Source organism: Xenopus tropicalis, chromosome 5 (assembly GCF_000004195.4).
Source record: "Xenopus tropicalis strain Nigerian chromosome 5, UCB_Xtro_10.0, whole genome shotgun sequence".
In the NCBI taxonomy this organism is placed as follows: Eukaryota; Metazoa; Chordata; class Amphibia; order Anura; family Pipidae; genus Xenopus; species Xenopus tropicalis.
The window spans coordinates 5,508,177-5,530,237 of record NC_030681.2 but is presented as its reverse complement, the minus strand read 5'-3'; the positions used below and the strand labels follow the sequence as shown (position 1 = coordinate 5,530,237).

The following is a 22,061-nucleotide window of genomic DNA, read 5'->3' as shown; positions in this document are numbered from 1 at the left end:
GAAATAGGAGCACGGGGAAATAGGGGCACGGGGAAATAGGGGCAGGGGAAATAGGGGCACGGGGAAATAGGGGCAGGGGGAAATAGGGGCACGGGGAAATAGGGGCAGGGGAAATAGGGGCACGGGGAAATAGGAGCAGGGGGAAATAGGGGCACGGGGAAATAGGAGCACGGGGGAAATAGGGGGCAGGGGGAAATAGGGGCACGGCGGAAATAGGAGCACGGGGAAATAGGGGCACGGGGAAATAGGGCAGGGGGAAATAGGGGCAGGGGGGAAATAGGGGCACGGGGAAATAGGGCAGGGGGAAATAGGGGGCACGGGGAAATAGGAGCACGGGGAAATAGGAGCACGGGGAAATAGGGGGCACGGGAAATAGGAGCAGGGGAAATAGGGGCACGGGGAAATAGGAGCACGGGGAAATAGGGGCAGGGGGAAATAGGGCACGGGGAAATAGGAGCACGGGGAAATAGGGGCACGGGGAAATAGGGCAGGGGGAAATAGGGGCAGGGGGGAAATAGGGGCACGGGGAAATAGGGCAGGGGGAAAAGGGGCACGGGGAAATAGGGGCAGGGGGGAAATAGGGGGCACGGGGGAAATAGGAGCACGGGGGAAATAGGAGCACGGGGAAATAGGGGCACGGGGAAATAGGGGCAGGGGGAAATAGGGGCACGGGGAAATAGGAGCACGGGGAAATAGGGGCAGGGGGAAATAGGGGCAGGGGGAAATAGGAGCACGGGGAAATAGGGGCACGGGGAAATAGGGGCACGGGGAAATAGGGGCACGGGTTGTTTTGAAATCAAACCACTGGGACTTCTTGTTTCCCAGGTGCATTAGATTCACGTGGGGGTTTCTTTGTTTTCCTCTGGATTTACAGTTGAATTATCTGGAATTGTCTGAACCTAATGAACTGCCAATAGAACTCCTTCACCTGCTTAGTGTGACGCACTCAGGGTCACATTGTTTGTTAGTGTCTTACTGGTTCCAAGGGAAGTTCTGCTACTATGGACCCATGGGCCAGCCTTCTGCCTTTATGTTGCATCAGATCCAGGCCCTGCATTGGGATAGGGAATTATAGGTGTAAAAATACTGTTTAAATAGAATAGGGAAAACAAACAGAGAAAGACGCCCTCCAAGGTCATAGAACAAAAGGGGCAGTAAACAATAAAGCTGAGTGGAAAAGTTCTAGAGAAAGAGTAAATGTAGGGGGGAACCTACAGTCACAGTCTGGACTGGGCTGGGAGTCAAAATAGGCCCTGGCATTCCCAGTACACAGAGGCTTTACTCTGCCCCTACACTGGCATCAATCTTTCCCTACACCTGGAGCCGTTGCGTCTGGCAGGGTGTAGACACACAGAGTGGATGTTGGCAATGAAACGCGTAAGGATGCATTTTGGTGCCAAAATCCACTCTGAAAATATAGCCTTATTATGAATATGCCCATATTTATAAAATGAAATCAGTTATTAACACTTCTCCTACAGAATCCTGTATTGTAATCTGTTTTTCAAAAACTCACCCCCAGCAGCCGATCAGCAGAACAATGGGAAGGGAGCAAGATAGCAGCTCCCAGTAGGTATCAGAATAGCACTCAATAGTAAGAAATCCAAGTCCGGCTTGGGACTCCTCCAGTTACATGGGAGTAGGAGAAACAATAGGTTAGCTGAAAGCAGTTCTAATGTGTAGCGCTGGCTGAAAGCTCAGACTCAGGCACACTTTACTGCTGCGCTGCAAGTTGGAGTGATATCCCCCCCCTCCCCCCAGCAGCCGATCAGCAGAACAATGGGAAGGGAGCAAGATAACAGCTCCCAGTAGGTATCAGAATAGCACTCAATAGTAAGAAATCCCAGTCCGGCTTGGGACTCCTCCAGTTACATGGGAGTAGGAGAAACAATAGGTTAGCGGAAAGCAGTTCTAATGTGTAGCGCTGGCTGAAAGCTCAGACTCAGGCACACTTTACTGCTGAGCTGCAAGTTGGAGTGATATCCCCCCCCCTCACCCCCAGCAGCCGATCAGCAGAACAATGGGAAGGGAGCAAGATAGCAGCTCCCAGTAGGTATCAGAATAGCACTCAATAGTAAGAAATCCAAGTCCGGCTTGGGACTCCTCCAGTTACATGGGAGTAGGAGAAACAATAGGTTAGCTGAAAGCAGTTCTAATGTGTAGCGCTGGCTGAAAGCTCAGACTCAGGCACAAGGCACTGAGATGGCGCCTACACACCAATATTACAGCTACAAATACATTTGTTGGTTCAAGAATAAAAGGTTAAATGGCAGAGGGAATTATTTGCTGTGTAACAGTGTCATTTAGAGATAAAAAGTGCCCCATAAATATCATGGCAGGGTCCCTTTAAGCTCTCTGAGTCCCACTGAAGAAAAGCAATATAATAATAAATCATTCCTCATTATGTAGTAAATCCAATCCAGTAGCACAACGAAATAGTGTTTTATTTTGCCAAAGGATAGGCCTTTTTTTGGCACAGTTGGATTTACTACACTGAATGCTGTGATTGGCAGTGGGAACCTTAGCAGTTTTTCTGCGTTTCTGATTTTTTTCCCCCTTTGTTATGGTCAAATCCTCACTTATCTGCCCTTCCAGTAGTTGTTTGTGTGATCCAAGGTCACTGGGAGTTGTAAGTGAGACCTTTGGACCCTCAGAGTCGTTCTTGCAGTTTGCTAATGTTTTATTCTCATTCTCTAGGCCGAAATGGTGACGCCACAAGTGATTGTCGTGGGTTCCTGTATGACCGACCTTGTCAGGTGAGGTTGTTGTTATTGCTAAGCGCCGGTATAGTCTGCGGCAGTGCGAGGCGATTGTGCGAGAGCAGTCACATACAGGGGCTCAGTCTCACACATTCTCTGGCACTTGGATGTTTTGTGAACCTTCTAATGCTCCAATTGGCTACAACAGTAGCCCCAGGAAACAGCTAATGAGTTCAAATATTAACTATATTAGTGGTAAGTGCACCTTTATACCATGCACAGACTGGGAAATGTGCGCTGATACGTACCTTGTATATGGAAAATCTATCCTTATCCTGTATATTATATCCTTATAAACAGTGCTCAGTGATGTCATCAGTTATAATCGGAGCTTAGTGATGTCATTAATTCAGTACTTAGTGATGTCACTATGGGAAAATCAGAAATCAGGTTCCCTGACCTGCACAAACACATTTAGCCAGTGAATTGTAATCTAAAGGTATCCTGGAAGCTCCAAATTACAGGAAGGCTATCTCCTATAAAGTCCATATTAAGTAACATAATTCATGTTCCTTTGTACATGAGCAATATTAACCTGCATAAATACATATTAGGAGACTTAAGATATCTGGAAACCTGGAACCAGTCATGTGATTTTTTTTTTACCTGTATTGTACAATAGAGGGTACATTATCCCTTATAATACATGAGTGATACTCAGAGTTCCCTGTATAACTCAGCCTGCAGCCTTGTGCCTTTATATGGGCACAGAACCCCTCAGTGACTGCTAATATCCTTATCATTTACAGTAGGGGGTACATTATCCCTTATAATACATGAGTGATACTCAGAGTTCCCTGTATAACTCAGCCTGCAGCCTTGTGCCTTTATATGGGCACAGAACCCCTCAGTGACTGCTAATATCCTTATCATTTACAGTAGGGGGTACATTATCCCTTATAATACATGAGTGATACTCAGAGTTCCCTGTATAACTCAGCCTGCAGCCTTGTGCCTTTATATGGGGGGCACAGAACCCCTCAGTGACTGCTAATATCCTTATCATTTACAGTAGGGGGTACATTATCCCTTATAATACACGAGTGATACTCAGAGTTCCCTGTATAACTCAGCCTGCAGCCTTGTGCCTTTATATGGGGGGCACAGAACCCCTCAGTGACTGCTAATATCCTTATCATTTACAGTAGGGGGTACATTATCCCTTATAATACATGAGTGATACTCAGAGTTCCCTGTATAACTCAGCCTGCAGCCTTGTGCCTTTATATGGGGGGCACAGAACCCCTCAGTGACTGCTAATATCCTTATCATTTACAGTAGGGGGTACATTATCCCTTATAATACATGAGTGATACTCAGAGTTCCCTGTATAACTCAGTCTGCAGCCTTGTGCCTTTATATGGGCACAGAACCCCTCAGTGACTGCTAATATCCTTATCATTTACAGTAGGGGGTACAGTATCCCTTATAATACATGAGTGATACTCAGAGTTCCCTGTATAACTCAGCCTGCAGCCTTGTGCCTTTATATGGGCACAGAACCCCTCAGTGACTGCTAATATCCTTATCATTTACAGTAGGGGGTACATAAACCTTGATATAAGGTGCTAAATATTCTCAGGAATATGTCAGTTCTATATATAAGAGCAGAGAGAATGCATCTGAATGAAAGGGAAAGTGAAGTGGGTCCCTGGCCGGTCACCCTGCCCTTGCTATGAGGCCACAATACAGTGAGATATACGCAGGGCTCGGCAGTGAGGTCACTAGGAGCAGTGTTTGTGACACCCATTACCATGACAATAGACTATGAGGTCACTAGCAGGATATTCCCTGTCTCATTGCCAAATGGAATTGGAATGTGGGGGTTCACAGGGAGTGAACAGAGACGTACGATTGAATCCAGAGCCCCTGGAAGGCTGCTGCGCTGCTTGGAACGGACACGCCGACAGTGGGATTTGTGGGATCGGGGCCAGATTTGCTAAACGGCGCAGCAAACATCTGACTTGGATTTGTTGCTAAGAAAGTGCAAACAACTCCCAGTCGCAGGCTGACGGCCATGGATATGAGATTAATTACAGATATGGCCAACTGTGTATTGGATATGTCCACGATTGCAATGAAATGGTTAAGGTTTTAGTGCAACTCCTGGCACCTTCATTCCATGTGTTTCACGGTGCCCCCACACAAGAGCCCACAAGCGCAATGGTGATGCTGCAAAGCGCCCAAGGCCCACAATTACAAGTCTAGATAGATCCATAATGGGAGCCACAAAGCAGGATCAGTTAGCCTTTACCTGGGCTGATTACACTGCTGCTTGGAGGGTCCCTGATAGACATCTGTCTGGGTCTTACTGGGGGAATCAGCACCCACCCAACACCCATACATGAAAGCAGTGTTTTTACTCACTTTGGGCAACCCAACCTGCTACCCATTGGCTGTCATAAAAAACATAAATGGCATTATTATAAAAATGGACATGACCTGATCGGAGGGTGGGTGGCAGTTGGGAAGGGATGGGGGGACCCACAATAAATAGTGGCACATGTAATAAAGATCAATGTCTCCAGGGTTCCCAATGTAAAGAAGTGGCTAAATATCAAAACAAATCCAAATCCTTAATTTGCACATTTTGATTGGCGCAAAATAAAAGATCGCATCATCTGTGAGCAAAAATGCATCACTTTCATTTGTCCAGAGAAAGTCATGTGATCTAAAGGGTTCCGAATTTGGTCCTAGACCTAGATGCTGAAATCTGTGCCATTCCGGAACCAAATCCCCAGTAGTTACATGATGGGCAGGTCCCTTTAAGAACTCAATGTGATACTTTATCTCCTAAAATGGTGTTTTCTGTCTTTATTTCCTTTTTGCAATTCCGGTTATTTCTGGGAATTTGCCATCGCTTGGACATTAAAAAATAATCATTTTATTTCTGACTTGGGTTCCTTCCTCTCGTCCCAGTGTAACAGAGATATAACAATGCGGCAGGCTGTATTTGTACTGGTCCCAGCCTAGAACTCATTGCCCCGGAATCCTAGGGGAACAGCAGTGAAACCATTGTCACCGTGAGTCACGCCGGCAGGAATGCGCCCGCAGCCCAGTGACTAATCCTGCACCGTGCAGCCGCTTGCATCATCCCCTCATGTTGTTTTTATTAAAGGGAAAGTCTCACCTCTTTGGAATTTGTTTCCCAAACAGCTATGCAATAGAGCTTGCACAATAAAGGGGAAGTTCACCCGCCATACGTTGGCCATACACAGGGCTGGTGAATAAAATCCAGTGGATCCGGCTAATCCAGGTCCACTCCCTTGCCGGTGCCGCCCCACAAAAGTAACTAGGCTATGTGATGGGGCAAGTGAGATTGTGGGGGGGGGGGTCCCTAAAAATAAATTAATAGTAAGGCTGCAGCAAAACTGCTAAAAAAAATTGCAAAATGGTGAAAAATGCATTAAAGTCAATAGGTGACTTTTTTACGCACAGTTTTGATGTGCAACAAATTTTTACATGCAAGATTATTAATGCACAACTTTTTTCTTACTCCAAATGCATTACAGATATTAAGATATAATTACCCCTTATTGGGGGCAGAACAGCCCTATTGGGTTTATTTCATGGTTAAATGATTCCCTTTTCTCTGTAATAATAAAACAGTACCTGTACTTGATCCCAACTAAGATATAATTACCCCTTATTGGGGCAGAACAGCCCTATTGGGTTTATTTAATGGTTAAATGATCCCCTTTTCTCTGTAATAATAAAACAGTACCTGTACGTGATCCCAACTAAGATATAATTACCCCTTATTGGGGCAGAACAGCCCTATTGGGTTTATTTAATGGTTAAATGATCCCCTTTTCTCTGTAATAATAAAACAGTACCTGTACGTGATCCCAACTAAGATATAATTACCCCTTATTGGGGCAGAACAGCCCTATTGGGTTTATTTAATGGTTAAATGATTCCCTTTTCTCTGTAATAATAAAACAGTACCTGTACTTGATCCCAACTAAGATATAATTACCCCTTATTGGGACAGAACAGCCCTATTGGGTTTATTTAATGGTTAAATGATTCCCTTTTCTCTGTAATAATAAAACAGTACCTGTACTTGATCCCAACTAAGATATAATTACCCCTTATTGGGGCAGAACAGCCCTATTGGGTTTATTTAATGGTTAAATGATTCCCTTTTCTCTGTAATAATAAAACAGTACCTGTACTTGATCCCAACTAAGATATAATTACCCCTTATTGGGGCAGAACAGCCCTATTGGGTTTATTTAATGGTTAAATGATTCCCTTTTCTCTGTAATAATAAAACAGTACCCGTACTTGATCCCAACTAAGATATAATTACCCCTTATTGGGGGCAGAACAGCCCTATTGGGTTTATTTAATGGTTAAATGATTCCCTTTTTCTCTGTAATAATAAAACAGTACAGTAACAGTAACAGGTCCCATACCTGTGTATATATGTGCAGTAACAATGCCAAATGTTTGTGTACCTAATAAGACAATTACATGTGTGTCCTGTTTCATTTCAGTGTGACGCCCCGGTTGCCCAAAGCCGGTGAGACCATCCATGGCAGCAAGTTTTTTATTGGCTTTGGGGGCAAAGGGGCAAACCAGTGTATCCAGGCAGCCCGACTGGGTGTGAAGACCTCAATGGTTTGCAAGGTAACCGAGGGGCAATCTTTATTGCATAGATTTAGCCTCAGATTAGTGCAGAAAGTGGGTCGTATCCATTCTGCATTCCCATTGGATGTCCCTTGGCACATCATGGAGCCAATTGGGCACTAGAGAATGGCTGCCAGCCTTTCTCAGCATGCCATTGGCAGTGCAGCCTCTACTGAATGGCACATTGGTAGCAGTGCCATTTCTTCATTGGTTGCTAGACTGGAGGGCGGGATTAGTAAACTGAGCATGCTCAGTAGCCAAGAGCCAAAGTCATTTCCTAAGGGAGGGGGCTGAGTGGGTTACAGGGGGAGAAGGAATACTAAGTCATTAGGGGAAGCTGCAGCCTTACTATTAACCTTTTAATAGCCAGAATGGCAGGTATTTAAATATTTCAAAGAGGTTATTCACTGATTTGAGATTTTTTATAGGGGTTTCGATGTCCTTTAAAAGTACAGGTATAGGACCCATTATCCAGAAAGTTACAAATTACGGGAAGGCCATCTCCCATACACTCAATAATAATCAAATAATTCTCATTTTTAAAAATGATTCCTTTTTCTCTGTAATAATAAAACAAAACCTGTACTTGATCCCAACTAAGATATAATTACCCCTTATTGGGGCAGAACAGCCCTATTGGGTTTATTTCATGGTTAAATGATTCCCTTTTCTCTGTAATAATAAAACAGTACCTGTACTTGATCCCAACTAAGATATAATTACCCCTTATTGGGGGCAGAACAGTCCTATTGGGTTTAAGTAATGTTTAAATAATCTTTTAGCGGCCTTAAGGTATGGAGATCCAAATTACGGAAAGATCCTTTATCCGGAAAACCCCAGGTCCCAAAGATTCTGGATAACAGGTCCCATACCTGTACTAGGGACATTATCCGGGTTCCAACCAGCTCCCAGCTTCCCACCAACAGCCTTAGATGGGGGTCCCTGTCGGGCAGGAGGTTGGTCAGTACTGATCTTGTTGCTAAAAACGGAAAGAATGTGAATGGAATCCGATCTATTTATCAGCAGCTCCAGTAAAAGGGACATTTTTTTGGTTCTGGTTATTTTGGACCCACTCCAGAATGGTCCCTCGGCGGAGCCGGCTGTTCCTGGAAGCTCTCTGTTTATTCCTTTTTTTGTCAAATTCCACTTGTACAAATGTAAATTCTGGCGTCTCATAATGGTGTTTGTATGTCAGACACTAGGAAATTCCTTTCCCGTCCCGGGCAGCGTCTGGGCTCCAGCGCCACGAGCTCCCTGTAAATAACTTCTTTATTATTCTCCTAACAATTAAAGGGCATAGCAGCAAAGGCAATTAACTTGGGCCCCTAGACATCGGAATGGGCCCCATTGCTAGAAGATTTGTGTTATGTGCAGCCTGCATACACACTGATAGAGATTGAATAAACAGGGACATTCTGGTGAAACATTAATTACTGTAGAACTGCTGGTTCTGACTCCTGATACAACTCCCCAATATCCATTCATTCCTCATTCTCACTGGGTTCATAGTTATGTGTAACTGTCACTGTGTCTGTCCCTTCCCTGCACTGCTGGTTCTGACTCCTGATACAACTCCCCAATATCCATTCATTCCTCATTCTCACTGGGTTTATAGTTATGTGTAACTGTCACTGTGTCTGTCCCTTTCCCTTCTCTGCACTGCTGGTTCTGACTCCTGATACAACTCCCCAATATCCATTCATTCCTCATTCTCACTGGGTTTATAGTTATGTGTAACTGTCACTGTGTCTGTCCCTTTCCCTTCCCTGCACTGCTGGTTCTGACTCCTGATACAACTCCCCAATATCCATTCATTCCTCATTCTCACTGGGTTTATAGTTATGTGTAACTGTCACTGTGTCTGTCCCTTTCCCTTCCCTGCACTGCTGGTTCTGACTCCTGATACAACTCCCCAATACCCATTCATCCCTCATTCTCACTGGGTTTATAGTTATGTGTAACTGTCACTGTGTCTGTCCCTTTCCCTTCCCTGCACTGCTGGTTCTGACTCCTGATACAACTCCCCAATATCCATTCATCCCTCATTCTCACTGGGTTTATAGTTATGTGTAACTGTCACTGTGTCTGTCCCTTTCCCTTCTCTGCACTGCTGGTTCTGACTCCTGATAAAACTCCAAATATCCACTCATTCCACATCTATTCTGTGGTTTTGACTGTGGAAATACTCCAGCAGAAGTCATTCATACATGCTTCTTCATGCGTCTGTTAATCTGCTTGCTCTGCTACATTGTTTCAAAAGTTAGAACCACCAGTACAGAGAAGAGAAAGAGATTATCAAACACTGTTTTCAGTAGCAATTATGTTTTCAGATGACTTTAATGTGAATTGTAATTTGGCTTAATGGAAATTTATTATATTCAGAATCACAACCTAGTCTTATACTGAGAGACCAATGGCATAACTACTGCAGGGGGTGTGTATGACATGGGAATTGTGAGGGTAGGAGGATGGTGGGTGTAATCATGCAAAGGGTGTGGGGTCTGTGTATGGGGTCCACCTTTTGCATGCAGGTTCCATGGGGTGAGGACCCGCTTCAGCCAACAGTAGAATTTACCTGATATGGCCCAGTATGGGTGGCCAAATTGGGTCGACATCTGCTTGTCTGGAGCTGTGAGCCATAGGAACCAATCAGCAATTAGCTCTGATCAACTACTGTACATGGAACCTAACTAAAGCAGAATTCTCATTGGCTGGAGGTTCTGAATTCCCCCCAAGGTTCATTTAAGTTGGAGAAAGGCTGAATAAGTGAGCAAAAAATTAAATCAGTTGTACATAGGTATATTTTCCCTTTATATTACAGCACAACTCTTGTTATCTTCCGCAGGTTGGAAAGGATTCGTTTGGGAACGATTATATCGCAAATTTCACCAAGAACCATGTTTCTACAGGTAAAAACCCTCTTATTGGCAGTGGCGAATGTAGATTCGTTTTTAAATGAATTAGACTGAAAAAAGACAGGTAAAGGATAAAGCAATGGAGGTGCCAGTATGTTGCCCCCCCCCCCCCAGTGAGCCAAATGTCTGAATTTCTGCCCCTAGTTGGTTGCTGGGAGTTTCAGTTTAAAGTTCACCTTTGAGTTAACTTTTAGTATGATATAGAGAGTGATATTCTGAGACAGTTTGCAGTTGGTCTTCATTTTTTATTATTTGTAGTTTTTTAGTTATTTCATTTTCCGTTTCAGCAGCTATTTGGTTGCTAGGGTCCAAGTTACCTTAGCAACCAGGGAGTGGTTTAGATGAGAGACTGATATATGAATAGGAGAGGGGCTGAATAGAAAAATAAGTACTAAAAAGTAACAATAACAATAAAACTGGAGCCTCACAGAGCAATAGGGTTTGGCTGCCGGGGTCAGTGACCCCCATTTGAAAGCTGCAAAGAGTTGGAAGAAGAAGGCAAATAATTAAAAAACTATAACTAATAAATAATGAAGACCAATTGAAAAGTGGCTTAGAACTGGCCATTCTAGGTGAACCCACCCCTTTAAGAGCAGGGCTACAGGTTGCCCATCTCCTTTGTAGACCAACAAACTAATAGAAGGGTTTTTGGCTCAGCATTTTATTTGTTGACATTGGCAACTGTGATAGAATTGAGCCCAGCCTGGCACTGATATTAATCTAATATATATATATATAGAAGAAAGGCCATTGTACCTCGGCGGCCCACACCCACAGCCCCGTCCCACCTTGTATAAATGTCCCAGGTTCAGTTTAGCGGACGGGTCTAATTTTGGTTCTGGAAATGAATCCCAGATAGAATCAGCTGCCCCTCCCTGGCTGCCCATTTCCTTCCTGACTGAAATCTTCCGATGCTTTTTGTAACATTGTCTCATTATTATATAGAATAAAGTAGTCTGTTATCATTTAGCATTATTTAGCTTTTCTGCCCCTATGGGAAGCCTAAGAGCAATGGAGCCTTAGGGGCATATTTATTATAGTGTCCCCGGTGATGCTTCCCATAACAACCAATCAGGTCTTTGCTTTTGTTTTCTAACTTGAAATCTATTTGCAGATTGGTTGCTATGGGCAACATCACCATTGACATTTGCTTACACACTATAATAAATATGCCCCTAAGTCTCCATTGTGCTTAGGCTTCCCATAATCCCCCAGTGTTGTTATAATTCCCTGACCAGCGGGGATGGGGGGGTTAATGCTACATGTACGCAGGCATTTCATGTTATTCAATCAATCTCAATCCTTCCACTTCTGCTAAGCATTCTGATAGGTCTCCTCTTTCAGCCAATTATCAATATCCTGTATTAATAACTAAAGGGGGTCATTTACTTAGACACTCTGCACTGCAGGTTCTGGCTTCTGAAACAATGTAGCAGAAGCCTGCTGATTACCAGACCTCTGCTCCATTGTGTAGGTGCCAGAACCAAAAAACAGAAAGGGACATAGACACAGTATTAGCAGCTACTGCGCCTGCAATCCCACAATCCCCTGCTGCACACATGAAGTCAGTAAGGAAGGGAACATCCCAGTGCAATGCATTGTGGGTTATGTAGTTCCTGCATACTGTCTGTAAGCTGTGGAGAAGTTGTTACAATTTGTAACATCCGTGTTTTAGTCCCTCCTCCCCTACCCGGATTTCAAATGATGCAGAAAGAGTAGAACTGTTTTGCAGCTGGATTTCAGCATATAAATATGGTATTTAGTCCTACTTACTGACGGAACAGATTACAGGGATAGGGATATTAGGAGTTCCCCTTTAAATTCAGTCTCTCTTTTTGGCTTTGCAGTAATGTAGTGAAGGACAGAATGTTCTCTGGGCACTTACCTTGATCTTCCCATTGCAGATTTTGTGGGCCAGACGGCAGAGGCCGCCACTGGAGCAGCTTCTATCATTGTGAATGCGGAAGGTGGGTGATTCTCGTAAAAGGCCCTCGTATTCAGGATCTTTACGCTCAGCGGGGTAATTAGGGCCTTGGCTGAGCCAACCAGACTGAAACACCATGGCAAGCAGGAATATTAGCATGTTTAATAGGCTCGCTATCTGACTGGCGCCTTCATTTAATATCACGGCCGTTTTATATCTTGCTGGAAACTCTGAAAGCTTCCTTTGCTTTTATTTGAACTGTAAAGTTTGTTTCTTTATCTCCCTGTGCTAACTGCACACCAACTAAAGGGCAACTATACACTTACAGCTCACTGCTGTGTACAGGGGAATCCCTATGTGCCATAGTTTCATGGTATCTCTCTGTACAGGCTATGAGCAAACTTAGGGGGCTGTTCCTGCTGAATTGTGCTTAGTACAGGGGAATCCCTATGTGCCATAGTTTCATGGTATCTCTCTGTACAGGCTATGAGCAAACTTAGGGGGCTGTTCCTGCTGAATTGTGCTTAGTACAGGGGAATCCCTATGTGCCATAGTTTCATGGTATCTCTCTGTACAGGCTATGAGCAAACTTAGGGGGCTGTTCCTGCTGAATTGTGCTTAGTACAGGGGAATCCCTATGTGCCATAGTTTTATGGTATCTCTCTGTACAGGCTATGAGCAAACTTAGGGGGCTGTTCCTGCTGAATTGTGCTTAGTACAGGGGAATCCCTATGTGCCATAGTTTTATGGTATCTCTCTGTACAGGCTATGAGCAAACTTAGGGGGCTGTTCCTGCTGAATTGTGCTTAGTACAGGGGAATCCCTATGTGCCATAGTTTTATGGTATCTCTCTGTACAGGCTATGTGCAAACTTAGGGGGCTGTTCCTGCTGAATTGTGCTAAGTACAGGGGAATCCCTATGTGCCATAGTTTTATGGTATCTCTCTGTATAGGCTATGAGCAAACTTAGGGGGCTGTTCCTGCTGAATTGTGCTTAGTACAGGGGAATCCCTATGTGCCATAGTTTTATGGTATCTCTCTGTACAGGCTATGGGCAAACTTAGGGGGCTGTTCCTGCTGAATTGTGCTTAGTACAGGGGAATCCCTATGTGCATAGTTTTATGGTATCTCTCTGTACAGGCTATGAGCAAACTTAGGGGGCTGTTCCTGCTGAATTGTGCTTAGTACAGGGGAAGTACCCCTTTTACCGGGGCCTGGGAATGCAATGGCTTGGGGGTTGGGCTTACTTACATTATCAATAATTACTTTATCCCTTCGTTTAGGACAAAATGCTATAGTGATAGTGGCTGGGGCCAATTTGCTGCTGGACTCTGAGGACCTAAAGCGAGCCTCCACGGCTATCAGCAGGGCCAACGTATTGGTGTGCCAGTTGGAGATAAGGCCTGAGATCTCGTTAGAGGCCCTGAAAATGGCCCGTTCCAGTGGAGGTAACATACCATATATTAATATACTGTGCAGCTCGGCCTATAGGAGCCACAGGCTGCATTTTGTTCCTCTCTGCTTTCCATAGTAGCCGAAACTGGAAAATTCCCATGTTGCCAGGGACTGTCTTTGCTCTATAATACTTGGTATAGAGGAAAGAAAATAAACCAGGGCATGTGTTATAGAGGTTATTGCAGGGGGGCTGGGCTACCATAAAGGGGCAGGGCTTCCTTTTAAAGGATTGGGGTTGGGGTGGGTAAGTAGCAAGAAAAAAACAACAAAACAATATTATAACATTATAATATACAGTTGGGTCATTTCCTTATGGGACCAAACTGTAAGTTATATTCTTATAAACAGTGCTTAGTGATGTCATCAGTTATAATCGAGCTTGGTGATGTCATTTTTGTCACATGACTCACTGAAACTTGTATATTATAATAAATAAAGTACCCCCTGTTGTAAAATATGAGGATATTGGAAGTCATCTTGGAGTTCCATGACCTGTATAAACGATTTTATATGGTCATGAAACTCCTCGGGGGCTTATAATATCCCTATATGTTACAATAGGGGGCACTTTATTCACTATATATTATAAGGAACTCCTCGGGGGCTTATAATATCCCTATATGTTACAATAGGGGGTGCATTATTCACTATATATTATAAGGAACTCCTCGGGGGCTTATAATATCCCTATATATTACAATAGGGGGCACTTTATTCACTATATATTATAAGGAACCCCTCGGGGCTTATAATATCCCTATATGTTACAATAGGGGGCACTTTATTCACTATATATTATAAGGAACTCCTCGGGGGCTTATAATATCCCTATATATTACAATAGGGGGCACTTTATTCACTATATATTATAAGGAACCCCTCGGGGCTTATAATATCCCTATATGTTACAATAGGGGGCACTTTATTCACTATATATTATAAGGAACTCCTCGGGGGCTTATAATATCCCTATATATTACAATAGGGGGTACTTTATTCACTATATATTATAAGGAACTCCTCGGGGGCTTATAATATCCCTATATGTTACAATAGGGGGCACTTTATTCACTATATATTATAAGGAACTCCTCGGGGGCTTATAATATCCCTATATGTTACAATAGGGGGCACTTTATTCACTATATATTATAAGGAACTCCTCGGGGGCTTATAATATCCCTATTTGTTACAATAGGGGGTACTTTATTCACTATATATTATAAGGAACTCCTCGGGGACTTATAATATCCCTATATGTTACAATAGGGGGCACTTTATTTATTATAACCAGCATCAGGTCTGTATTATATAAACCCAATGAACCTGCCATTCACAGAGAAGGAAGCCTACAGAAACAAATGGCAAATAAAGCCCATGTGTTGGTTCCTGTCAAACTTAGGATGCTTAAGTTGAAGGACAGCAGCGCCACCCCTGGCCAAACAAGAGCATTACCTTTCTCTCAATCAGAGAGCTGCCACCTTGGCTGCTGTATGTATGTAACTTAAGGCTGTAGCAGGCTGGACTGGCAATCTGTGGGTTCTGGCAAATGCCAGAGGGACTGATGTAAAATGCCATAGACAGTCACTATTTAGTGGGCCGATTGGGGTGGGGGGGTGTTTGGGCTCCCCAATGCCACGACCAATTTTAAATTACATTCTGATCTTTAGATGCGCACAACAGCAGTGGCGATTAAGTTAACTTTTAGTTTGTTATAGAATGGCCAGTTCTAAGCAATATTTCAATTGGTCTTCATTATTAATTTTTTATAGTTTTTAAATGATTTGCCTTCTTCTTTTAACTCTTTGCAGCTTTCAAACGGGGGTCACTGACCCCGGCTGCCAAAATCAATTCCTTTGTAAAACTACAGTTTTATTGTTATTGTTACTTTTTAGTAACTTATTTTTCTATTCAAGTCCTATCCTATTCATATATCAATCTCTCATTCAAACCACACCCTGGTTGCTAAGGTAATATGGATTCTAGCAACCAAACAGCTGCTGAAACTCCAAACGGGAGAGCTGCTGAACAAAAACTGAAATAATAAAAAAAAACTACAAATTATAACAAATGAAGACCAATTGCAAATTGTGCACATAGAGCATAGCCAGCCCCCCCACCCAGGGTAACTGGCAGGGAAACAGTCAGTAAGTGAGCCAGATGGCAGCGCCAGTTGCAGAAGGAAGCGGATCAGCGCCATTGGGGCACAGGGCACAGCAGGCAGCCCATTAACAATCCCTATAAAGCCCAGAAAGGTTTTGATGTGCTGCCTGCCGTTCCGTTCCGCATTTGTCATTTATTAACAATCAGGAGGTTCTTTATAGGAAACAAGTCCAAGGCCTGATGGGATTCATGTGTGAGCACCGGGCTCCGGCGGATGTGCCAGGGTGCCACAGGGCACAAAGCTGGTACCGCTTATTCCATATAATGTTTTATTCACTGCATCCTATTAGTGAGAAATAATTAGTAGCCGAACTCTTGGGGCAAAATAAAAAAAAAAAAAATTCTGCGATTAATTCGCTTTTGCCAACGGCCGTAACCGGCCCAGACCACAGGCCCATTTCCCCATGTAACATGGAACCGGCTGCCAGCACATTCCCAGCAGGGTGTCTCCAGCACATCATTCAGTTAAGAAAATAATTCTGTCATCTAAATGTACTTAAAGTGCAACTTACAATCATTTGCTGATATTAGCAGTTTTAGGCTGCAATTACCTGGCTTTCAGCTGAATAGATCAGAATGTTGGTGATCCCTGACTGTCTATGCACTTTCCATGCTTCAGGCTGAATAAGTCAGAGCAGAATGATAGCTGCCCCCCCCAAGCAAAGCAATTGATTTAACCCTGTAACATCTAAATCACATTATTTAACCCCTTAATAGTCTATAACCCGGCAGGCTTACTGGCATTCCCAGCACAAAAGCAGTTGTTCCGCTTTGGGCAGTGACACCCAGCACTTGCTGCCTGTATTGTAAAATACCCATTTGTACTAAATGTGCATTAAATAAATACACACAGATGCTACACTGAGCATTCTGTTTTATTAGTATAAATCTTATTGTGTTATTCACCTCCTTGAAGTCCTTGATTGTGAGGCATCTGTGCCGTGCTGAATCCCTTGATTGTGAGGCATCTGTGCCGTGCTGAATCCCTTGATTGTGAGGCATCTGTGCCGTTCTGAATCCCTTGATTGTGAGGCATCTGTGCCGTGCTGAATCCCTTGATTGTGAGGCATCTGTGCCATGCTGAATCCCTTGATTGTGAGGCATCTGTGCCATGCTGAATCCCTTGATTGTGAGGCATCTGTGCCGTTCTGAATCCCTTGATTGTGAGGCATCTGTGCCGTGCTGAATCCCTTGATTGTGAGGCATCTGTGCCGTGCTGAATCCCTTGATTGTGAGGCATCTGTGCCGTGCTGAATCCCTTGATTGTGAGGCATCTGTGCCGTGCTGAATCCCTTGATTGTGAGGCATCTGTGCCGTGCTGAATTCCTTGATTGTGAGGCATCTGTGCCGTGCTGAATCCCTTGATTGTGAGGCATCTGTGCCGTGCTGAATCCCTTGATTGTGAGGCATCTGTGCCGTGCTGAATCCCTTGATTGTGAGGTATCTGTGCCGTGCTGAATCCCTTGATTGTGAGGCATCTGTGCCATGCTGAATCCCTTGATTGTGAGGTATCTGTGCCGTGCTGAATCCATTGATTGTGAGGCATCTGTGCCGTGCTGAATCCCTTGATTTTGAGGCATCTGTGCCGTGCTGAATCCCTTGATTGTGAGGCATCTGTGCCATGCTGAATCCCTTGATTTTGAGGCATCTGTGCCGTGCTGAATCCCTTGATTGTGAGGCATCTGTGCCGTGCTGAATCCCTTGATTGTGAGGCATCTGTGCCGTGCTGAATCCCTTGATTGTGAGGCATCTGTGCCGTGCTGAATCCTTTGATTGTGAAATTAGGATTTCAATATCACAATCACATTTTCAATAAACATCTTTTTCTTTTTTCTATTTTAACTGTAGTTAAGACGATATTCAACCCAGCTCCGGCCGTGGCACAACTAGACCCCGAGTTTTTCACCCATTCGGATATCTTCTGCTGCAACGAGAGCGAGGTGAGCCGCGGGGGCGGGGTCTAGCCAAAGTCCCTCCCCAGTATTATAATGACCACCTATGCACCTCCCCCCCACCCATATATGTATATACAGAGAAGGAGCCGTATACACAGACACTACGTTATACTATTATATGTGAGTGTTGTAGTCGCACACAGGGAACAAGGACAGGCCTGAGGAGTTTTGGCACAGTCTGTACTGCTCAGTACTGATATATGGAGATACGGGGACATACAGAATGTACCCATACAGCCCAAAGCCTGGCAGGGGATGAGAAGCACCGCGTGGGGGTCACTAATGATGGAATCCGTGGCCTCGCTGATTGTGTAGCAGAGAGAACACTGTGTGACATATAATGGGCAGTGAGTCTGCCCGGGACCCACCGATATCTGTATTACTGCAATGTGCAAGTGATGTGTCCCCTTCTGCCCCCCATACACAAATGGTTCAGGCACACAAGGTCACATGGTTGGCTTTGCGCTGACACCTATACTTTATACTAGTCCCCTGGTTAGCTTAAGGGGGAAGACACACTGAGCTACTAGTAGCAGCTACTTGTCACAGCTACAGAAACAGACAATGCTGATCATTTACTGATAATTGTCTCTGTGTGAGTTTAGCAGAGGCAATTCTCAGTATTGTCTATGGCAGGGGATTTTCTGGCGTTTAGTAGCTGCTACTAAGTAGCTCTGTGTGTCTTCACCCTAAAGGGATGCTTCACCTTCAAGTTAACATTTAGTATGATATAGAACACCCAATTCTACTCAACTTTTCAATTGGTCTTTATTATTTCTTTGTTACACTTTTGGAATTATTTGTCTTCTTCTTCCTCTAACTCTTTCCAACTTTCACATGGGGGTCACTGACCCCGGCAGCCAGGAAACTAACACACTGTGAGGCTCCAGTTTTATTGTCACTTTTTATAACTTATTTTTCTATTCAGGCCATCGCCTATTCATATACCAGTCTCTCATTCAAACCACTCCCTGGTTGCTAAGGTAATTTGGACCCTAGCAACCAGATAGCTGCTGAACAAAAAGTCAATAACAAAAAAACTACAAATAATAAAAAATGAAGACCAATTGCAAATTGTCTCAGAATATTACTCTCTACATTATACTAAAAGTTGCCTCAAAGGTGATCAACCCCTGGGTCTGTAGATAATCACTGACTGTGACTCCACCCCTAAGCTGGCACCTTTTCCTGTGCCTGAACCCAGAGCCATTAGCCTTTATAGATACCCCCAAAGACTCCTCCATGGTTTTTTTCACTCTGCATCACATTCCCTTTTTCCCAGGCGGAAATTCTGACTGCTGCTCCCGTAAACAGTCCGCAGGAAGCCGGTACCGCGGGGGCACTTCTGCTGGAGAAGGGGTGCAAGGTGGTCATTATTACCCTCGGGGGAGAGGGCTGCGTTATCCTGTCACAAGAGGATCCCACCCCAAAGCACATATCTACAAACAAAGTGAAAGCAGTGGACAGTACGGTATGTGCGCCGGCTTTACTCTTCCTACATTGTTTCAGGAGTCACAACTACAAAGGGACAGACGTACAGATTTTAGTAGAAATAACAGTAACACATTACTGTAGCTGGTGATTATTTATAATGAATGCAGACTGGGAAATCTCTTAGAATCACATTTTCATTGGGCAGAATATTGGTTTTGGGTTTACGTTCCCTTTAATGTTGATACCCATATTAAAGATGGCTGCCCTATTGTCATTCATCAGACTATTGACCTGTTAATATGGAACGGCTTTTAGTGGCACATATACCCAAGGCAACTGGGTAATAACCAAGTTTGTAGCTACCCCAACACCCCAACAGTTATACTTTCCTCTGTTATACCCCCCGGACTCCCAGAATGCCTTTAGCAGGTCAGCCATGTTTAATCACATGCAACTTTTATACAGTCAGTGAATTGTATGGCTCCCAGGACTAAAGCGCCCCAGCTGTGCCCACTCCGTGACCATTGGTTTTTGCCCCAACCTCCCCTCCTGTGTTTTGGGGAACTGATCGGTATAATTAGTGCCTGATGTACAAACGGCTCCGGTAACATCTGGTGATTTTGCAACTTCCCCACTGATGATTGTGCAGTTATTAATGAACGTCAGTGGGACTCAAGCATCTTTGTATCTCGCAGGGATGTATAATAAAGGTCAGGGCTATAGTTTGCCTTATTTACCCTCAGTGTATTTACCCTCCATGATTATAGAGCAGTGTTACCCATAGTGTGCCCTGGGTACCCCTGGAACTATAGCGGGGTGACTGTTACCCCAATGTTTCTATATATCTGTAACCTTGTTATGGGCTAAGGGGGCCCAGCCTGAAGGCCAGTTAGGGGGGGATTTGGGGTGAGTGCTTATTTGTGCCCTGGGTACCCCTGGAACTATAGCAGGGTGACTGTTACCCCAATGTTTCTATATATCTGTAACCTTGTTATGGGCTAAGGGGGCCCAGCCTGAAGGCCAGTTAGGGGGGGATTTGGGGTGAGTGCTTATTTGTGCCCTGGGTACCCCTGGAACTATAGCAGGGTGACTGTTACCCCAATGTTTCTATATATCTGTAACCTTGTTATGGGCTAAGGGGGCCCAGCCTGAAGGCCAGTTAGGGGGGGATTTGGGGTGAGTGCTTATTTGTGCCCTGGGTACCCCTGGAACTATAGCGGGGTGACTGTTACCCCAATGTTTCTATATATCTGTAACCTTGTTATGGGCTAAGGGGGCCCAGCCTGAAGGCCAGTTAGGGGGGGATTTGGGGTGAGTGCTTATTTGTGCCCTGGGTACCCCTGGAACTATAGCGGGGTGACTGTTACCCCAATGTTTCTATATATCTGTAACCTTGTTATGGGCTAAGGGGGCCCAGCCTGAAGGCCAGTTAGGGGGGGATTTGGGGTGAGTGCTTATTTGTGCCCTGGGTACCCCTGGAACTATAGCAGGGTGACTGTTACCCAATGTTTCTATATATCTGTAACCTTGTTATGGGCTAAGGGGGCCCAGCCTGAAGGTCAGTTAGGGGGGGATTTGGGGTGAGTGCTTATTTGTGCCCTGGGTACCCCTGGAACTATAGCAGGGTGACTGTTACCCCCAATGTTTCTATATATCTGTAACCTTGTTATGGGCTAAGGGGGCCCAGCCTGAAGGCCAGTTAGGTGGGGATTTGGGGTGAGTGCTTATTTGTGCCCTGGGTACCCCTGGAACTATAGCGGGGTGACTGTTACCCCAATGTTTCTATATATCTGTAACCTTGTTATGGGCTAAGGGGGCCCAGCCTGAAGGCCAGTTAGGGGGGGATTTGGGGTGAGTGCTTATTTGTGCCCTGGGTACCCCTGGAACTATAGCAGGGTGACTGTTACCCCAATGTTTCTATATATCTGTAACCTTGTTATGGGCTAAGGGGGCCCAGCCTGAAGGCCAGTTAGGGGGGGATTTGGGGTGAGTGCTTATTTGTGCCCTGGGTACCCCTGGAACTATAGCGGGGTGACTGTTACCCCAATGTTTCTATATATCTGTAACCTTGTTATGGGCTAAGGGGGCCCAGCCTGAAGGCCAGTTAGGGGGGGATTTGGGGTGAGTGCTTATTTGTGCCCTGGGTACCCCTGGAACTATAGCAGGGTGACTGTTACCCCAATGTTTCTATATATCTGTAACCTTGTTATGGGCTAAGGGGGCCCAGCCTGAAGGTCAGTTAGGGGGGGATTTGGGGTGAGTGCTTATTTGTGCCCTGGGTACCCCTGGAACTATAGCAGGGTGACTGTTACCCCAATGTTTCTATATATCTGTAACCTTGTTATGGGCTAAGGGGGCCCAGCCTGAAGGCCAGTTAGGGGGGGATTTGGGGTGAGTGCTTATTTGTGCCCTGGGTACCCCTGGAACTATAGCAGGGTGACTGTTACCCCAATGTTTCTATATATCTGTAACCTTGTTATGGGCTAAGGGGGCCCAGCCTGAAGGCCAGTTAGGTGGGGATTTGGGGTGAGTGCTTATTTGTGCCCTGGGTACCCCTGGAACTATAGCGGGGTGACTGTTACCCCAATGTTTCTATATATCTGTAACCTTGTTATGGGCTAAGGGGGCCCAGCCTGAAGGCCAGTTAGGGGGGGATTTGGGGTGAGTGCTTATTTGTGCCCTGGGTACCCCTGGAACTATAGCGGGGTGACTGTTACTCCAATGTTTCTATATATCTGTAACCTTGTTATGGGCTAAGGGGGCCCAGCCTGAAGGCCAGTTAGGGGGGGATTTGGGGTGAGTGCTTATTTGTGCCCTGGGT

The 22,061-nt window shown here is 44.8% G+C and overlaps 1 protein-coding gene across 2 annotated transcripts in view; it reads left to right on the top strand.

The window, feature by feature from the left end:
- rbks (ribokinase) overlaps positions 1-22,061 on the top strand; it is a 45,707-nt gene that overhangs the window by 11,481 nt on the left and 12,165 nt on the right. For both annotated transcript variants that reach the window (XM_031901675.1, NM_001011336.1), the window contains 7 exon segments: positions 2,698-2,756; positions 7,262-7,394; positions 10,240-10,303; positions 12,214-12,276; positions 13,517-13,681; positions 17,700-17,791; positions 19,089-19,277. In XM_031901675.1, the coding sequence (XP_031757535.1) occupies positions 2,698-2,756; positions 7,262-7,394; positions 10,240-10,303; positions 12,214-12,276; positions 13,517-13,681; positions 17,700-17,791; positions 19,089-19,277 (765 nt within the window).